Source organism: Castor canadensis, chromosome 2, assembly GCF_047511655.1.
Source record: "Castor canadensis chromosome 2, mCasCan1.hap1v2, whole genome shotgun sequence".
Lineage (NCBI taxonomy): Eukaryota > Metazoa > Chordata > Mammalia > Rodentia > Castoridae > Castor > Castor canadensis.
Window position 1 is genome coordinate 157,044,524 of NC_133387.1, and position 20,935 is coordinate 157,065,458.

General features: G+C 38.4%; 1 protein-coding gene across 1 annotated transcript in view; it reads left to right on the top strand.

Moving 5' to 3' along the window:
• Positions 1 to 19,975, top strand: part of Aph1b (aph-1 homolog B, gamma-secretase subunit) — a 28,296-nt gene extending 8,321 nt beyond the window's left edge. The window contains exons 4-6 of the mRNA XM_020182819.2: positions 775 to 897; positions 10,389 to 10,516; positions 16,502 to 19,975. Of these exons, the coding sequence (XP_020038408.2) occupies positions 775 to 897; positions 10,389 to 10,516; positions 16,502 to 16,669 (419 nt within the window). The 3' untranslated portion in view covers positions 16,670 to 19,975. The remainder of the gene's footprint in view (positions 1 to 774; positions 898 to 10,388; positions 10,517 to 16,501) is intronic.
• Positions 19,976 to 20,935: the final 960 nt, after the last annotated feature.

Sequence of the window (20,935 nt, forward strand, 5' to 3'; positions counted from 1 at the left end):
GTAAAAAAGTGGTTGCTAGTGACTATACCACTGGTATAGTCAATAATATATAAAGGTACTATCTATACCATTAAATATAACCAAGTTTGAAAGTTAGGTTTTTAACATGTATATACTTCAGTTAACTAAACTTCAAAGCAATGTACCTGTTACTTTCTGTGACTGTTTAGCATGACCTTGCTGTACTAGGGGGACGCTTCTTATTATAATGCACTTAACGTCTCTACATATTGTTCTCTCAGAACTTTGTTTAAAGATTGAATCTAATTTCCTCATTTGAGTTACCTAAGTCTGGCCCAGGGATCAAACTTACAATTCAATCACCCTCAAGCTCAAGACCATTTCTAAGCCATCAAACTTGACTCTGTACACTGTTGTTATAACTAAAGTCAGAGCTTCAGCATTATATCCTTTCTGGTCATTTTCCTCTCCTTTTTTCATTTCTCTGCTACATCCCTGCTGCTCTTTTTCTTTCCCCTTCTGTCTTTGCTCATCATTTAACAAAGTACATGCCTTTCCAGAGCCAGCTGTCCAGTGTTTCAATAGCATAGGGGCTGGGACATGCCTCAAGTGGCATAGTAATTATCTAGCAAGCACAAGTCCCTGAGTTCAAACCCAGTATCACCAAAAAACAAAAGCAAAAAACCCCCACTATATGTACCTTTTCCCATTCAACAACATAGTATTCCTCAGTACTTGGAAATTAGATTTGAAGAGAAGTCATAGCAGGAAAAAAGGTTTAACAGTGTTTCATTTTGTTTTGTTCCTCTTTAGTTTCTGGCTTGGGCTTTGGAATCATGAGTGGAGTATTTTCCTTTGTGAATACCCTGTCTGATTCCTTGGGGCCAGGCACGGTGGGCATTCATGGAGATTCTCCTCAGTTCTTCCTTAATTCAGGTATGTGTCTGGTAACTGGCACGTTCAGGCTTGTCCCCTAAAGGATCGTCCCTGTTGGAGTCCACTGATTTAGGAACTCAAGTGGATACAAATTTATGTTATACCTTTTAAAGGCAAAATACTCTTAGGCACTATAAAGTGAAGGACCTATTAAAATAAAAATGTTGGTTATAGTCGTTAGAGTTTTTTAAAATGAAGTTTAGCTTGCTTAAAATTTAGTTTTATTTTGCTGTATTAACAATGTTACTCTATAGTTGAAATATTAGAAGTGAATTTTTATAGACTATATGCTGTTTTTGTGATTTTGTATTTATCTTCAGTGTAAGCCCTGATCTAATTATTTATATTTCAGTCCCTGTTGGAGATGTGCAGTATTATTTAATCTTGAAATTGAGAAGGGAAGAATAATAGTTGAATTGATCTATTTATCCAAAGATTCAGTGTGAAAGGACCAACTCATTTCATATTGCTTTTCATCCATCCACCAGTTAAAATTCGTCATCATGATACAGTAATCACAAATTTGAGTTAGAAATGTGTATAATTAACATAAGACTTTCTCCTAAATTCCACAAGAAAACTCTTTAGAAAATAGAGGGGGAAAATTCAAAATTCTCTGTAGTTTTCCCCAGAGCAGTTGTGCCATGGAAATAACTGACCCCTGCATACCCATTCTTCTAATTTAATTATTATTCACATCTAGATAAAGCTTCTCAGGGAGCCTGCCCTCTTACAGGAGGAAAGGGACCAAAAAGAGTGAATAGCATGTTAGTTTAATATAATAATCAAAAAGGCAAAAAGGGGTATGACCATTTTAAAAACCATTGCTGCAGTAGCTTCGGATAATCCCGCATGTTGTAGGTAGTCCTAAACCCAACACTTTCACCATTCTCAGTACAGCCTTTGTTTCAGGCCTATGGTTAGTCGTCTGAACTTGGCATCTCCTGTCTAGATGGATGCCATCAACCCCCAACTTTCCATGTGAATTCAGCCTGTATGTAGCCACCAAACTAATTGTCCCTGTTTCAAAAGTTTTTGACTTTCCAGGGTCAAGTCAAGGCGCTTTAACTCTGACTACAAGCTAGAAGATAGGGAAGTGTGTTAGTAGGTCATATTTATTAATGATGCCTCCAAAATAGCAAATTACCTTCATTTGTAAATACTCCATAACTGGGATATTTCAGGCAAGTTTTTAAGTAATTATATTGAGTATTAGGTTTTTAAAACAAATGTAACACTGATAGCTAAAGTCTATTAGAGACCAATATACATGAATAAAACATATTCATTGGGGTGTTGCAACCTATAGTTTTCTGTATTTTCTTTTTTTGGGGGGGGGAGTTAGAACTGGGATTCAAACTCAGGGCTCTGTGCTTACAAAGTAGGTGCACTACAGCTTGAGCCACACGTTCTCCAGTCCAAGTTTTCCATATTTTCTTACAGTCTGTTAAGTTGCTGCAGACGCTGTTTTCATGCTCAAGTTTTGCTAGCTTTTTTCACTAGGTGGTGCTAATACCCTTCAATGAACTAGGCTATTTTCAAAAAACTAGCTTAAAATGATTCTTTTGGAAGAGAATGAAAGATTTGCTAGCACTTTGGGAATTATATTTATAATTTCCATGAATTTAAGTAAAATACAGTATTTCTTATCCAAGTTAGTATGACAGACTGGCCAACACTGTGAATATATATATACCTGTAGAATGAAATAAGTTGTCATGTGTGTTTCTTGTTATAACATCATTCCTTGAACATGAACTTTGAATTATATAATTAAGAAATTAATTTTTAGTTCAACACCCAGTACCACTGAAAAAAGAAATTAATTTTTATTTAAGCATAACCCCAAATTTACATGTTTGCATTTGTAATTTCTTATAGTTGTTACCATTTAGCCATAAACTCATTTTTTAATTTTGTAGCTTAACTTAAAAGTTTCTGTGCTTAATATATTCCATTAAAATGCCTAAATAATAGTCAGGATAAATAAGGGCCACTAATTAGTATATCTATGTTAGTGGATATTATAAAGACACACATTATATAACACCTGTATGTACATACATTTTTTTTGACAAAAATAAGAATAAGTTATAAATACCATATGGGTATGAATTCTTTTTTTACTTATAGTTATGTAGTAGCCTAGCACTGAATTATTAGAATATTGCCATTTCTTAGAAATGTTTTGTATAGATGAAAGTGTGGGAAAGTTCAGGTTGTATCCTGGCTCATTAATTTAGTATTTGGGAGAAGTCCATGTGATTATTTAACTACTTAATCAATAAATAAATATTAAGTATTGCTATTCAGTGGTAGTTACTCAAGCTAGGAAAATACAGCTCAGTTATTTATTGTTCATACCTTCCACCCATAGGGGGGAATAAAGACAAACAGCTGATTACAAAAAAGCATAATATAAATGGTACAGAAGGAAAGGGCACTAACTCAGCTCGAATGGAATAGCACTTTGCCTTTATCATATTTATATAGTTGTGACTGACTAATGGTGTAATTATTTGTTTATTGTCTCTCTCTCTCCAGTTGAGTACTAATCCATGTAAATGCAAGGACTGTGTCTGTTTTGTTCACTGCTGTATTTCTAGGACCTTGTGGAATCCTTTGTTTCTAGATGGTATTCAATAAATGTTTACTAAAAATGAAAGCGAGGCACAGCTCATGGAGGAAGTGCCATTTGGATAGAGATTTGCTTAATGATAAATAATAGCTAGGCTGGTAAAGGAAGGGGGATGTTCCAGGCAAAGAGAAGAAACTTCTTTCTTACAGGCTTCAATTTCCTGGTCTTTCAGGGAGGGTAAAAATAATGCCTAACTTTGAGTTGTTAAGCGTTAAATTAATTTAGATAATGTATATACAAGTGCTTTAGAAGCTCTAAAGTGGCCTAAGGGTATTATTAAAGTAGAGAATTTCATGTTTGAGATTAGAAAACAGAATTTAGAGAGAAGATAATTTCTCTAATATTATGTGGAATGTAGGTTAATCACAATTGCTCTGAATTACCACCTTTATACTTCAGAAGAAAAATGCCTTAGTGTTCAGTAAAAACATACAGCAGGTATTTTTGAGCTGCCCAAGTTTCATTTATCTTATTTAGGAAGGTTTAGAGCTTTTAAGTTGCTAAAGCTTTCACTAGGCACCATCAGTACTGGTAGAGCATTGCGTTCAGTTGTGAGCATTGCGATTTAGCAAGAATTCTGAAGAACTAAAATGCACATAGAAGAACACTATTAATATAGCAAAGCTCTAGAAGTTGTGTCTTATTGGATGTAATTGAAGAAAAAGGAATAGTAAGTGAAATAAGAGAAATACAGAAGGAAAATTTCAGATGAATGCTGAAGATTGTTTTTGTTTCAACTTGTCATTTCCTGCAATAAAATTAGAAATCCACACATTTGCATGGCCTCATAGTAGCCAGAATATACTTCTCTGCCGCTTGACTTTGAGCTCAGTCATGTGACTTGAACTGGTCAGTGGGTGGAAGTCAGAGGCTTCAAAAGTACTTGCATGGTTGGACCTGTGTCCTTGGACATGGTTCATCTGCAATATGAAGAACATGCCCTGGATAGTTAATGCCCACATAGTCTGGACCCCTGAAGTAACACACATAGAGTAGACCTGAGCCCAGCCGGTAGCAGAGCTGTCAGCTTTGCCTAACCTCCATCAACTAAAGCATAAGAGGCGTGCAAATAAATCCTAATTTTTAAAAATTATTTATTCACATGTGCATACATTGTTTGGGTCATTTCTCCCCCCAGCCCCCCTAAATCCTTATTTTTAATAAAACTAGTGAGGTCTTTTTTCATTCACTTTTTTAGTCACAGTGTTTTAAGAATAATCACAATGTGGCAATTTGTTGAAGATTTTGACTTTTTTAGGGGGGAGGGGATTGGACTAGGGTTTGAACTCAGCGCTTCATGCCTGCAAAGCAGGTGCTCTACCACTTTAGCCGGTCTCCAGTTCATTTTGTTCTGGTTATTTTGTAGATGGTGTCTCGCAAACTGTTTGCCCAGACTGACCTCAAACCGTGATCCTTCCGATCTCAGCCTCTCAAGTTGGTAGATTACAGGCAACTTTTAAATGAAGTAAATTAAGCTGTTTGTAAGCAAGATTATCACAATATTACCAAATTCCAAAGTGGTAGAGAAAAATAGAACATGTTTTAATGATACAGAGAAGTGATCAATAGAGCTTAATCTAAAATTATCCTTTTCTGTATTCATTAGAATCTTAATTTCTAATAATAAATTATCAGAAATAATTGTCACCATTTATGACACAATGATACTCCCTGTATCACATTTTTCCTTTTCTGTTTTCTTTATATCAGTAGTGTAATGGTCTTTCCTTCAAACTGCTCAAATAAACAAGAATAGAAAAATATTGTTTTCAGAGCATCTTTTCATTAAACCTTGAGTTATCGCAGACTATAGTAACCTGTGATACATTACAAAGTACATGCGTGACAGGGTTCAGTCTTTAGGCAGTGCGCAAATAGGAAGCTCAGTGTATTGCTTCATCATCTTTGGCAGAAAGTATGGCAGAGGCTGTGGCTCTAAGACTTGATTGCTCTTCTAGGTATAGTCTAGGCCAAATTTAGTCATGCTGTCTACCTCTCAGCTAAGGCAGTCGAATGCACTCACTCCTGGTCTCTGCAGGCCTTATTTCTTCCACATGTGTGAAAGGGTCCTTATTTTCTTCATCCACTGATGCCTTTAAGTTTTGGTATTTTGGGGGTTTTGTTACTTTTTCTCCATTGAATTTCACTGAGGTTTTTTTTTTTTTTCATAACCATAATGAGCAAGAGACTACCTTAAAAGATGGATGATCTGCATGAGATGAAAGTCACGTGGCTTGAAAAATCATCCAATATAGTATCTTCATACACCCTCATAGGAATATAGTTTTTGTCCACTGAATTCAGCATTAATAATTTGAAAGGGAAACTACCCTTTTTTCAACTTTAATAATGTAGCCTTCCTCAGCAACATCAGTCTGACCCCATGCAGCTCCATGGCTGTGTCTGGCAGATACGCTGGAGATCCTGGCATTTACTGACATGCTCCACACCCACTTCTTTATGGCTGGAACCACTGCACCGTTTCCCTCTTCTGCCTCTCCATAACTCTGCTAACAAGAGTCAGAGTGTTCATGTCAGCATGGCTGCATTGCACAACTTCTGGGGGCATCACTCACATTGTAAAATATTTTATTGCTATACTCTGAGATTTTCCAGCCCTATTCCTGGAAAAAGTTTTAGCCAAATTTCCCAGAACCAGACTTTTCTTACATGTATAAGTGTTTGGAAGTCTTGGCAGTTCTTTTTGATGAACTATTCAACCTTGAGGTTTACCCTAAGGGGTAGATCTATTAGATTTTATCATCTTTTTATTGTTCTAAAGTTGTCACCAAAAACTTAAACATTTTTCTTGAGACTGAAGACTGTTGTTTGAGCTGCTAAGCTGCTTTTCCATCTCTAGTGGGACTTTCTCCTTACATTCAGTGGAACAACAATTTGAAATTCTGCTGACTTCTCAGGAGAAATTCTGGAGGACAGAAGACAGTGGAACAGCAGCTTTAACATGATTGACCCCTGAAGTTTCTTCATGTCATTGATACAAGTCCCTCCTTCTAGCTGCTTAGGCCAAATTATTTCACTGAAATAATTCCTAGTTTTTCCTTTTTCTTATAACTCACATACAGTCTAACTGCAAATCTTATCTCCAGTTCTCATAGGCTTGGTTTTGCTTTATAAATCAGGAATAGGTAAGTTTAACAGCTAACTTGGAGCAAGAATTTAAAGAAAATGTAAACCTGATGGTGCTGAAACTATTCTAGGCCAGGACAGACTTAGAAAGGTCCCAGTTAATTTCATGAACTCCATGAAGCATTGTTGGCCAGTAGTAGATTCTTGAGAGCCCATATCTACCACCTGCTGCTTGAAGGTGGGCTCACCATTAGGGGATTGTACCCAGGGGACTATGAGCATTGCCTTGGACCCCATGCTGCCAGTGGCAACTCCAGCTAGTGAGTTTTGGCATGATTAGTGCATCATGATTGTGACAGTAGTTGACTAATACAGAGAGTTTCAAAACAATTTTTTGTGTGTCACATATGGAAGAAAGAGTTGACTTGTGTTACTTCAAAGAGCCTTTCTTGGATCAACAAGCAGGAGGTAGAACAGTTTTTTTCAACCACAGCACTACTGACATTTAGAGCTAGAGAATTCTTTGTTAGGGAGCTGTCTTGTACATTTTCAGGGTATTTAACAGCATCCCTGGCTTCTGTCAACCAGATGCCAATAGCATCCCATCCCCAGTTGTGATAACCAAACATGTTTACAGATATTGACAAATGTCCACTGGGGCAAAATCACGTCAGCTGAGAGTCACCGAGATAGAGAAAGGCAGGTGTAGATTGTTTGAGGAGAAAGTTTCCCAAGGGGACTCTGTGTAAAGTGAGTTCCTATACTGGAAGTACTCACAGTGGATGGACCCTGTGGCATTTATTTTTTTCATCATGTAGGGGAAAAAAGTTGGATCACACAACTTCTAATGGGCCTGCCAGGGCTGACTTTCCATATTGATGAGCTAATTTGAGGAGTGTGTCATTGTTGTTCAGCATTTTCTGCGAGGACTTTAAACATAAAGTCATATTTTTAGCAGTCCATTTAGCTCATAAACATTTTCACAAATATGAAATGGTAAGTGCTATTTAAACACCTGAGGTCATTTAAGTTGCATGGGGGACATCTCCTTTACAGTCTTCTTGGTATTAAGGGACAATACCATGCCTTTTTTACTGGCATGTGATATGAGATGGTTTCAAAATATATTTTTTAATTTGAGAAAATGTTATTAGTTTAATTAGTAATATATGTACAAAAACCAGCCACAGAATCCTCTTGCATTTTTTTAAGCAAAATTTTAAAGTTAAATCCCCATTGGGGGAAAACATTCTCAAGAACATTAGTTTTGAGGCGTAATTCCCGCTAGTGCTAGGTGATTGGGACTCGCTCAAGAATCCAGAGAATTTCTACAACCTGAAAGAATAGAGGAGAGTCTCCCACTTCATGAACTCTGAAGCCCTAGACCTTTCTCGTTACTTAGGAAAAGAATCCAAAAGCCGTTGCTGTTCACAGCCTACCCCTAGGAAGCTGAGGCCAACAGGGCTTTGGGAGTCCTCCTCTGTTTGTAGTTACCACCAACCACAAACAGCCCCGGGCTCTATGTGACCTAGTTAGAATATCCAGAGGTGGTCAGGGAAGGCCAGATTGTAGCTGTTTCTGTGCTCTCAGGAATCCATTGTGAGTATTAGTTGCTATCTGAGGCCGTCATCTTTGCAAGAACATGGAAGCAGATACCAGGAATGAAGGAGAGAAGAATGAGGCACTGGATCTATGTGCTAGAGAATCTGGGATATTTTCAGTCTCCATGTTCATGGCAGTGCATGGAGAAGGGTAGACAGAAGCTGCCAACCAGATAACACATCAGCATGGCATTGCTTTTGCTCACTTGCTCTCTCTCTTTTTTTTTTTTGGTGGTACTGGGGTTTGAACTCAGGGCCTAACCTTGAGCCACTCTACCAGCCCTTTTTTGTGATGGGTTTTTTCAAGATAGGGTCTTACAAACTATTTGCCCCAGGCTGGCTTCAAACAGCAGCCCTCCTGATCTCTGCCTCGTGCGTAGCTAGGATTACAGGTGTGAGCCACCACTGCCCAACATACTGCTTTCTCTTGACATTTAATTGATATCTAGCTTTTAGAAAACCTTTGGAGTATGTATGCTTTAAGTTTCAACTCTGTGAACATTTATCTTTAAAGGAGCTTCCCTGTCCAGAATCATCACTAGAATGGAAATAATATCCTTTTAGTGTGGCTGGCCGTAGCGTTGAAGTTTTAGAACTATTCCTTTGCTTCTGTTGAAATATTTACCTTCACTACCCCAGTTTGGTGTTGCATGCCTGTAATCCCAGCTACTCAGAAGGCAGAGATTGGGAGAATCACAGTTTGAGGCCACCTTAGGCAAGTAGCTGGCAAGACTCCCATCTCAACAAATAGTGTGGTGCTATTCATCTGTATTCCAAACTACACCTGAGACATACATAGGAGGATCATGGTCTGAGGCTAGCTCTGTGCAAAACCAAGAGACCCTATTGGAAAAATAATTAAAGCAAAAAGGGCTGTGGGCCTTCCTAGCTAGTGTGAGGCCCTGAATTCAAACCTCATACTGGGAAAAAAAGAAAAAAAATTTACCATCACTTACTGAAATACACTCTCACACAAGATGAAAATGTAACAACTTGCTTTCTTTTAACCACAACAGTTATGTCCTTTTAATATTATTTGCACCTATTTTACTTCATATAAATGAAATAGTATGCATTTTCCCCAGTGTTTTCTTTCAGCATTGTATTCTAGAGATCTTTTATGTTGTCAATCATATTTAGTAGTTCATTGTGTAACTACACCATGATTTATTTATCCATTCTTGTAATGGTGGACATTCTTGTGTACTGATAAATATTCTTGTGTACATCTCCTTGTGCCCAATTGTAATAATTTCTAGAGCAGGATTCTGAAACTTGGCCAAGCATCAGAATTGCTAGAGGCTGCTTCACTGTGGTTGCTAAGCTTCTACCAGCATTGCTCCTGACTCAGGTGTGGGGTGTGCCAGTGATTGACAGTTCGAACAAGTTCACAGGTGCTGGTGATCTATTGATTTGAGACCTGTCTCAGTTTAGATGTAGCTTGGAATTGCTCTAGTGAAATAGATGCAAATTCCCACTTTAATTGGTAATGTTAGATTGTTTTCCTACAAGCAGTGTACAAGACTTGACTTTTCCATCTGCTGAGTGTTAATGGTCTTTTTTTACATAATAAGAAAGGGAAATCTATATACCTTTTTCAAGTTAAAATTTACAGAATATATGGAACTTGCCTGCTTTAAATAAAGAATGTTCTCCAGGACACAGGAAACACACAGAGAAAGACAGTATTCCACAGAAAACCTGTAGGTGCTTCTTGGCTTAAAAAGGCTCTTAGATCATCATAATGACTTTAATGTTATTTTATTCTTCCATTGGTCTTTTAAATAAAGTTCAGAAGAGAAATTCCACTTTAATGAGGAGACTTGTATCAATGGAAAATGCTTCACTTAGTTGAGTAAAGTCTCTCTTAATTAGGATGGAAGGCTAATTGGGGGAAAATTGGTTGGATTTCACAGTAATCTTACCACATTCTTCAGTGAAAGGGATTGAAAGTCAGATCCAAGTTGACTTGTTGAATAGGTTCACATTCCAGAGGAAAAGCTGCATCAGAGGCTGACCCCTCCTCCTTCAGAAATGCAGCAGAACATGTGTCAAGGCCCTATTTGTGTTGGATGGTGGTCCCCCCCCAAAAGCAGCAGCGTGTTCAGCAAATTTCGTTGTCTGCTCTCTGGAGCACTGTACATTAATCACTGTCTGTCTTTCAGCTTTCATGACACTCGTTATCATATTGCTGCATGTGTTCTGGGGCATTGTCTTTTTTGATGGCTGTGAGAAGAAAAAGTGGTACATCCTTCTTATTGTTCTCCTGACCCATCTGCTGGTGTCTGCCCAGGTGAGTGTTGTCACTGTGCTTGAGCTGTTTTTTGAAACCCAAGTCCTATATCTAAAATAGTAGATTTCACTCCAAATGAAGTACATGCTCATAGAAAAATTAGGGAAGGTCAGAAAAGCCATTTAAGTGAATAAATGAATCATCTAAACTTTACTATAGAAACACAGCCACCATGAATTTTTGGTAGGTCTCAATGATTTTTATATAAAAAGATATGTCTTTAATGGATATAGTCAAAGCTGACATACACTTGTAATATTTTTGTGTTAGGAAGCACATCTGGAGCAATCTCCATGTTACTACCATCCTTTAAGATACAAATTTTAACAGCTGTGTCATTGTATGAGAATTATAATTTCATTGTTTAACCACTTTTGGTTTGGGGTTGTTTTGATGCTATTTCCAACATTGTTTAGATTCCAAGGCATGGAATTAGGAAGTCAAGTGGCTTGAATATTTTTAAGCACTTAATTCACATTGAATACTCTCCATAAAAATTGTATTATTTTTACACATTCTCATTAACAACAAAAGTGCCAACTTCACTCCCTTCTCATTGACATTGGAGTTAGTGCCAGTTTTCACAATAAATCTTTAAAAACTTGACTAGATTTATCTTTAAAGTACTATGTAATGCTTTGGATCTGACTTGTAATTTGTCATTATATTTGCATCAGAATGACCCAGGCCATGGCCAAACTTTTCATGTGTCACCTGAAGTGTTAAAAAGGTTCCTTCTGCTTCTCTCCTCTCCCTCCATCCATTTGGAATTTGTGTCAGGCTTTCTTCCACTAGGCTCCTTGCTCTCTGTCCATCTGAAATGCAGCCTTACTCCAAATCCTGTGATACTGCAAGGTACTAAAGTTACTCTAATTATTACGGCATCCATATAAAGCAAGAGCCTTATGCAAAAAGACAGGAAAGAGAGTAACTAAAATATTAACAACATTTATCTCTGGGTGTTGACATTGTGGATTCCTTTATTCTTGATAGCTTTTGTCATGTTCCACATTTTCTTCAACATAGCACACTTTTTTTTTTTCTTTTTGATGGTAGTGGAATTTGAACTCACCTTCATATTTCCTAGGCAGGTGCTCTATTGCTTGAGCCACACCTCCAGCCCAGCATGGCACTTTTATAATCAGAAAGGAAGTTACATGATAAAGCAAACATTCTTCTAATAAATCCAATTGGTTTATTCGTTTGTCCAATAGATATGGTATTGAGTATCATCTTTGTTGTAGGCACTATTCTAGGTAAACAAACCAAAGATCTCTGCCTTTATAATCTCACGGAGAGACAGGTAGGTAAACAGTAGACACAATAAGTAAGAAAATATATAGTATGTTAGAAGATGATCAATGCTATGAAAAGGTGGAAGAGAGTAAAAGGATCTAAAGTGGAGGGTGGGGTGTCATATATCTTAATTAGGTGATCAGAGTAGACTTTACTGTGAAGGTGACATTTGAGGAAAAAAAAAGTGAGGTATAGGTGAGGGAGTTGTTCATGTGCTGAGAACATCCTGACTTAACAGCCAAGGTCCTAAGATTAAAGAATGTGTTTTGCTTGTTTGTGGAAGCCAGAGTGGCCAGAACAGTTGAGCAAGGGGAGGATTAGTAGGGGATGCTGTCAGAGAATTGATAGTGGGGATTGGAAGTGAGATCCACATCTAGATAATGGGAGGCTTTGGCTTTTACTCCCAGTGAAATGAAGTTATAGTGGGGGTTGAAGAGAGGGGCATGATCTGACACACATTTGAAAAGAATCGCTTTGCTGTGTTAAGAATAGGCTGTAGTAGGCAGAGAGATCCCATTATTAGGGGAAGGGCAATGATGTCTTGGGTGAGGTAACTGGAGAGAAATGAGAAATGGTCAGAGTCAGGCAGTATTGGGGTGAGAACTCAGGACCTCATGTTTGCTAGGCAGGCACTCTACCAGTTGGGTTACTTTGCCAGCTATTCACTGCTTTCTTACAGCACTCATCCTTGGATAGCATTATTTTAATACAGTTTTTGTATCTCTCTCTTAAGCTAGAGTTGGATCATGAAGGATGGGATCTTATTTTACCAATCTTTGTGTCCTCAATCCTTGGCACGTAGTAGTGATCAGTGATTGTTGATTGAATATTGAATGATTGGGGGTGGTGGAATGATTCAAGTGGTAGAGTGCCTGCCTAGCAAGTGTGAAGCCCTGAGTTCAAAGCCCAGTACCTCCAACAACAATGAAAAAGTACACAAATCAGAAATGTGCATCTTGGCAAATTTTCACAGTGAACACACTTATATAACTAGTGCTTAGATGAACACAAAACAAGCATTACAAGTCTCCAGGAGAGTCCTTGTGCCACCAGTCATTGCCCCCACTAAAAGTACCCAGGATTCTGACTTACCACACTGCAACTAAATAGAACTATATGGTATTGTTCTGTATCTGACTCCTTCCACTCAACATTGTGCTTGTGAGATTCATCATTATACGACTGCCAATCACTCATTCACTGCTGTACTACATTCGGCACCAGAGAAGCACCTGTGGTATTTCCGACTTTTAACTGCAGTGAAGAGTACTAACACGAACATTCAAGTGTGTCTTGGTGATCATATGTACATATTTCTTTTGAAGCGTATGTGCCTAGGAGTAGATTTGTTGAATGGTCTACATGTCAGCCATTCATACCACTCAAATTTTCAGAGTAGTTTTGTCAACTTACACACTTACCATTAATTTATGAACAGCAGTTCCTCCACCAACTTGCCAGCACTTGGACTTTCTCTTTCATCCTGCTGGGAATGCAGTGGTATCACCTTAAACTTTAATTTCACTTCCTTGATGATTAATAAGGCTGCACATGTCTTCATATGTTTACTGGCCACTAGGATAGTTCTTTTGTGGAGTGTCCAAATGTTTTGCTTATCTGTTGGGTTGTCTTTTTGTATTTGATATTTTAGGCATTCTTTGCATTTTTTATAAAAGATCTGTTGCAAATTACTTCTATAGCATGATTTATATTTACATTCTTTTAATGTCTTTGATAAACAGAAGGTTTTTTTGTGTACTTGTTTTTGTTTTTGCCGGGGTAGGGATCAAGCTGGGGTCTTCTGCATGCTAGACAAACACTACCATTGAGCCAGTTCTTCATTTTAATGTGGTCTAATTGACCAGTTTTTCTTTATGATTTCACTTTTTGTGTTCTGTTTTGAAATTTGGTTTTTTTTCTCATCTGTGCATTCTTATTTTCTACAACAATCATGTATTGCTTTTGTAATTACTTAAAAGAGAACAATTTTTTAAAATAAAGAAAAATGCAAAAGAGCTTAAGCATTCTACAATGTAAAATAAAATTCAGTGGACCTAGTATAGAATTGTTCTAAAAAGAATCCAGGAAATGCTCAGTGCCTGCCAAGATCACAGGTGCCTCTTGGAAAAAAAACATTATTTCTACATCAGATGCTACCTGCAAATTGAGTCCACTTCCCTGACTGATACGTGAAGTTCAGTGTCTTAGCCAGGGGCGTGTGCAGATGGAGTGAAGGCAAGGACAGGGAATTGCCTTGGAGCCACTTTTAAAACAATTCTTTTAAAGGTGTGTGCTGGGCTGGAGGTGTGGCTCAAGTGATAAAGCTCTTTCCTAGCAAGTGTGAGGCCCTGAGTTCAATCCCCTATACAGCAAAAAAAAAAAAAAAAAAAAGGTGTATGGTAACACATCCTCTCCTTTGTTAAGTGTAAATGTGGGGCTAGATGGGAACCCATGCGCCCTCCTTACCCCAACCCAGCAGAACTATTCTGAGTCTTGTTCAAGGCAGTGCCTCTGCTTGGGCTGTAGTCCTAATGCATCCTCCCTATTTGGGACCTCCCTTCTTTGGTGGTGCCCTCTTCCTACACTATCTGACTTTCCCTGTCCCATCTATGCTAGGCATATCTTAGACAAAACTCTTCAGCACTGCTTTTCCCCTTCCTCCTGCTCTTTTCCTGTTTCTTATGCAGCAACATGTCTCAAAGAGTAATCTCCACAAATTCTGTCATCTTCAGCCCTCAGATTTCCAGTTCAGTCTGCTTCTGCTCAAGCACCCTTCTAAAACCTCATTTAGCAGGTCAAAAGGATACCTCCATTTTTCCAAATCAAATCTAACAGACATTGTTCTTTTTTCCTCTTTTGACTTCCACACCACACTGTCCTGATTCTCTTTTACCTTGCTCCTTCTCAGATGCCTTTACTGGCTCTTAGTTTTCTAAATAATTTATAAATGTTCAAATATCTCAGGGCTTAGTCTTGAATTCTCTTTTCCTATCTCTTCAGTAGCTACCTAGGTACTCACATTTATGGCCATGGCTTAGATTTTGTATGTGCTTGTATTTTCCTTTCTCTAGCTCAGGCCTCTCCTTTGAGCCCACACTCATTTCTAACTCTAGTTGACTCTGCCTGTCTGAGTCTCATGGTATGTTACTCTTAACATGTGCTCTTTATTCTTCATTCCCGCCCATCATTCCAAGTTTGGTCTTCCTTAAGACTCCGTTATCTCACGAAACATCACCACTATTTACCTAAAGCCAGAAACATGAGAGTCCATGTTAGCATCTCCCTCACATTCAGTCTACTAAATCCTGTCATCAGCTCCCATGCTCAGTCTCCACCACTGCCCCCTCATTTTTTTGTTTGTTTTTTGTTTTGTTTTTTGTATTACTGGGGCTTGAACTCAGGGCTTCATGCTTACTGGGCAGGAGCCACACCCCCAGCCCCTTTTGCTTTAGGTATTTTTTCACATTTATGTTCAGGTCTACCTGGACCATTGCCCTCCTTTTTATACCTCCCACATAACTGGAATGATAGGCGTACCACCACACCCAGCTTTCTTATTGCTTGAGATGGGAGTCTCAACTTTTTCCCCAGGGTGGCCTGAAACTCTGATCCTCCTGATCTCTACCTCCCAAGTAGGATTACAGGCATGAGCCACCACACCCAGCTACCCTTGTCTTAAGCCACCATACTGTACTGTCCTCATCCAGTGCAATATCTCCCTAACTAGTCTCCCTAATAAGTCATGCAGGTCCCCAACCTAAAACCCTCCACATTTTATCCTCAGTGCCTTGCATTCTCTCTGTCCTTGATTCCTCTGTGCCCTCAATTCCTAGGTGTCACTAATACTGGCTCTTCTCAGGTTCTTAGCCATGGCCGGCCTACACAAGATTGGCTCACTCCTTCCTTCTCCCTATGCCTCACTTAAATGCCATTTTCTTAGGGCCTTCCTTGGTCATTCTAAGTAGGTCACCTTATCCTTAGCCTAGCAAAATCACATAATCATTCTGTCCTACCACACATTACAATTTGTAATTAATTTATTTTTTTCTACCTGCCTCCCTTACTAGTATATAAGCTTCATTAGAGTGGAGACATCAGTCTTCACTAATGTGTGATGACACAATACATTTTGGCACTCCATCAGTCATTTGTTTTGGTGCTTGGGATTGAACCCAGCGTCTCAAGCATCCTAAGCCTGTTCTCTACACTGAACTGTATCCCCATTGGCATTTTTTTTTTAATTAATAAACTTTTGTAACCCATAGCATTGTACAGCTGAAAAAGAAACCATTTCCTCATGTTTCCTAACTAAGGATTGCTACAAAAGTAATCTGGACATGCCTCTCTTTCTTACAAAGTCTAAAAGCCAATTTAATTAACACAGGAATGAATATAAACCAGGGCCAGGTTATACATGGTGTCTTCTGGTGATATTCCATTAGGTTCTGGCTTATGGCTATCTTCTTGAGCTGCCCTTTGAATCTAGCAAAGCACAGGTCCACAGACCAGTGTCTGTTGGCTAGGTTAGTTCTACATGCTCTGTGGGTCCTTAATACGTGCTAAGCATCCTATGTTTGGTGAAACACAGTCCAGCTGTTGAAAGTATTCCATATTTTCCTCTATATTTGGCTATTCTCATGTTTAATAAGCATGTGTTACTACCGAAGCTGATTTATTTTTCCTTTGCAGACCTTCCTAAGTCCTCATTATGGAATAAATCTGGTGTCAGCATACATAATAATGGTGCTCATGGGTATCTGGGCATTTTTTGTTGCTGGAGGCAGTTGCCGAAGCCTGAAACTCTGCCTGCTGTGCCAAGACAAGGACTTTCTTCTTTACAACCAACGCTCCAGATAACCTCTGACAATCTGCATCTCCCAGACAGCAGGCTACATCTTTAGAGGAAGCACACCTGTGCCTTTTTCTAAAAAAAAAAAACCTTCTCATGTAATTTAGAAAAAAAGTAAAACTATCTAGACTGGAATTCCATTCATGTGGCGTAGCAGTGGTCTGCAGCCTGGCTGTACACTAGAATCACCAGGAAGCATAAAGAATACTGACTCTGGCCTATCCTTCCAGATTTAATTGGCCTGGGCATTCAGTAATTTTTGAAAGTTTCAAGTGATTCTGATGTGTGGTGAGGCTGAGCGTCATTGGGCTCTACATGGGAAGTTACTGAGAACATCCAGAGTGAATGAGACTCTGGTGTTTTAACTAGCTCCTGACTTCTGCTAAACAAGTAAATTTCTAAATGTCAAATCCTGTTAGCCTTTGTCCTTTTATGTTCAGAAGTTCCAAAAGGCTAAAGAGCTATGAACTGTTTTCATGTCCTGCACTAGTACTGTCAGAAAAACATGATAGGCTGTACTTCTAAATGCAGTAAGTTATACTGACTTACTAGAACTTAGCCAAAGTAAAATTTGATTAATAAGCTATATTTTCCCTAAGTTTTTCCATTGTCAGTTGTTTCTTTTTTTAGGTATTACATTATTTTTTAATATAACTTCAAGTTTCTCTTTTTTTGTGGGACTAGGGTTTGAACTCAGGACTTTGTGCTTACAAAGCAGGCACTCTTCCACTTGAGCCACACCTCCAGCCCTAAATTCAGTTTCTTTAAGATTGATTCTTTTCTTACTTCCTTGGGAAAATACAAAATCAAGAATTGTGCAAGGTCTGTGAGTCTTTCCTCTGTTTAATGCTGCATTGTTTATCTGAGTGCCAGGTACTGGGTTGGTTGAAGTGAAGCCCATTGTTTTATCTTCGAGCAGCTGGTCAGGGAACTGAATGATGTGCCTCTGGAAGGGCTTCACTGGACCTGGTGGAAGTATAACCAAAAAGCACAAGGAATATAAACCAAAAGAGTGATGTTGACCCTTTCATTTGCTTCTGTGACACTAAACAGCACTTTCACCCAGTGGTATAGTTTAAAATGGAAATAGATCTTAAGCTGCCAAATTTCATGCAATTACATAATCCGTATAATCTTAAACTCTAGTAGGTGTGCCTGGGTTTGTGTAGCAATGATACAGCAGTCCCTGTATAATATTATCTATAATAATAATCAAGGTGTTTGTTCAGCTTCTAAATAGCCCTTTTGATTTCCTTTATAAAGAGGAAATGCCAGTGAATTATGACTTTACTAACTGGAAATTGTTCCTAGCCAATGTCTTTGTGGAGCTGATAGCCTGAAATGGAAATTATCCATTACAGTGATACCTCAGATGAATTTGACAGTACTGTAGAAGGGAAGAGTAATGAAAATGTGTGAGATGGAGAGCAGCCAGTGCTTTGAGCTAATTGTATGTCATTCCAGAGAGGAGAACCTTACACACGAACTAGATCTTTACCAGTGAAACCTCCCCATGCCTAAAATACCAGAGTGTCTCAAAGTAGAGATTTAAGAAGAGCTAAGCTTCTCTAGCAAGGCTGCACACAGTCTGAGAAGCAATTGTAGTTATTCCTCTAAAGGTTACTTCACTAATACCAGTGCTTCTGCTGCAGTCTGCAGTTCTCGAGTTTTATTCAAGATTTTCCTGGCGCTAAAGACCAAACATGAAATTTACTATGCAGAGTCAAGGGGAATAAGATGCCCATAGAACTGAGATTTATTCCTGCAAAACACGGTATTCTTTGGTAAATAGAACAAGAAAAATATATACTTGGTTATTATTATTGACTTACAAATCTCTTAAGTGGATATTCTTATAAAATACTTGCTGATCTATAACATGTAGAAAGTCTGAAAATGTTTATATTAGTCAGACGAGCTCTGAGCAAGTTATCTGTATACTAATTAATATTAAGCTGGGATATTGTAAAATCTCATTTAATAAAAACTCAGAAGGAAATCTTTCTTGTTGAGACTATTACCTTAGTTCAGGAAATTATTTATAATCCTTGGTTACCAATGAATAAGGGAACATTGTAACTGATTTCTCTTAGAATGTGAATATTGTCTTAGTTAACTTGGGCTCTGCTGTTTCAAATAGCCTGCCAAGGAAGCCCAGAGGCAGGGTGTAGTCTTATATATATATTGAAATGCTATTTTTTTCATTCATTATAATGAGCTTTTTTTTTTTTTTGAGACATTCTCACTATGTAGCCTAGGCTGTCCTCGAACTTGTGATCCTCCTGCCTCAGCCTCCCAAGTGCTGGGATTCGAGATGTGTGCCACTATGCCTGGTTTAGAATGAATTTCAGAGCCCTGGTGGTAATTGAAGAGGTAGAGTAGGTGTTGATGTTGTATGCTCTCCCCCACCAAGGGTTTTCTGTTTGGAGGGAGATGTGCATATAAAAATGACCTTGGAATTGTGAATGTTGTTGCAATGCCTAAATACGTTGCCATGTGAATAATAGCAATGATTCTGTTGCTGTCTTCTCTGAGCTGTATTTAGCAGTTATAACTGGAGACGTCTTGTTTCCTGGCCTGCCTGATGGCAACATAGGAGCAGTGGGCTCTTTTAGAGCCTTTTGATGAAAATGTGGTTGAAAGGAAGTAATGCTATCTGCAGACTGCATAAGAATGGCTTTTGTCCCAGTGTGTTCATCTAAGCAGTTGTAACAAAGATTCCCTATCGCTTCAGCCTGAAACAGGCTTTCATTGTCACTGTGGGCCCAGGGTCACACTGCAGCCTCACTAGCCAACCAGCCAAGGTGGCAGCCTGTCTCAGGCATCAGCATCCAGCTTCCTAAGAAGAGGTCCTCTAGTGTGCTGGCTGTTTGCTAGTTAAGTGTTTTTTCTAGACCCCACTATTCTTAACTCCTGGTAGACAAGGAGATGTCACACAAAACAATTTTAGAAAGCTTTGCTTAGAGCATTAAGTTTGTTTGTCATATAGCCCAGGCTGGCCTTGAACTTGGTGATCTTCCTGCCTCAGCCTCCCAAATGTTGAGATTACAGGTGTGTACTACCACACCTTACTAGAGCATTTTATTTATTATTACAATGTCTGTATTTCTCATTTAATAAGAGGCTTTACTTTATTCTAGCAGTTTTTAGTGTTTAGAAGAAGTGGGTACTATGTAACATCTATAAGTTATATAAGTTATTACCATTATGTCCTATATTTTTGCAGTATCTGACCTTGCATTCAGTATACAAAGCAGTAGACTTTCCAGACTTGTATTTTTCAGTGAACAATTAAAAAAGTCTGTTTGGCACTACTCGTTTCCTGTGTTTCTCCTTCTTTGAAATAGATATCCTTCAGTATCCATTACTGGTATCCTTCAGTATACAGTACTACAGTTTTTTGTTTAGTGTAAAACTTGGCTGTATGTTTTGTTATGAATGATCAGTTCTGAGCCTTTTTTCAAAGAGAAGCTCTTTAATTTAAAATTCATAAAGCTGATTTCACATCTGTGTATTCAAAAACAATTTGGTGCAGAGAATTTCTGCTACTGGAAAGCTGATCTCAATGTCAATTCACAAATAAGAGAGCAGGGTTTTGAGGAAAAGGAAGTAAGATTTATTATTCATCAGAGGCAGAGGAGGACAGGGAGAGTCAACCCCTCAAAGTTCTGTCATCCCAATTCTGAGAGAAAATGTCTGCTTTTTAAACGGGAGTTCAGGGGCTCAGTTTAAGTATGTGACAAAATGCATATCACACAAGAGGTGCTCGCCTTGGTCCTCCCAGCTTACTGGCACCATATCTCCAAAGCTGTATTTCTTGGCTGACAGGTATACTCCTTGGTGGTCAGAGATTATGGGGAGAAGATTGCTTGGAGAAGATTATTGGAGAGTAAAGAATGCTAATTTTGGTCTCTCCAGCATGGAAAGAGAGAGAAAGACCAACAGACACACAGACACAAAAGGGAAAAAAATGTCAGTTTGAATAACAAGTATAGCAACGTGGCCAGGACACAAGCTAGCTACAACCAAAAGGTTTTTCTTCCTTTTTGTAGTCTGAGTAAGTTCCTTTGGTTTTCTCAAATCAAGCAGAGAAAATCATCAAAGATCCTGAAACCTCACTTTGAAAAACTTTGTAATTATAAAATAGTGAAGTCATAAAATATCACATGACAGTTCCTGAAGACCAGAGTCAAGTGAAAAAAAAAAAAAAACAGGCTTCTGCCTAGTGATCTTGAGTAGCCTATAAAATCCTTTTGCTTCTCCTCACCCTGGAG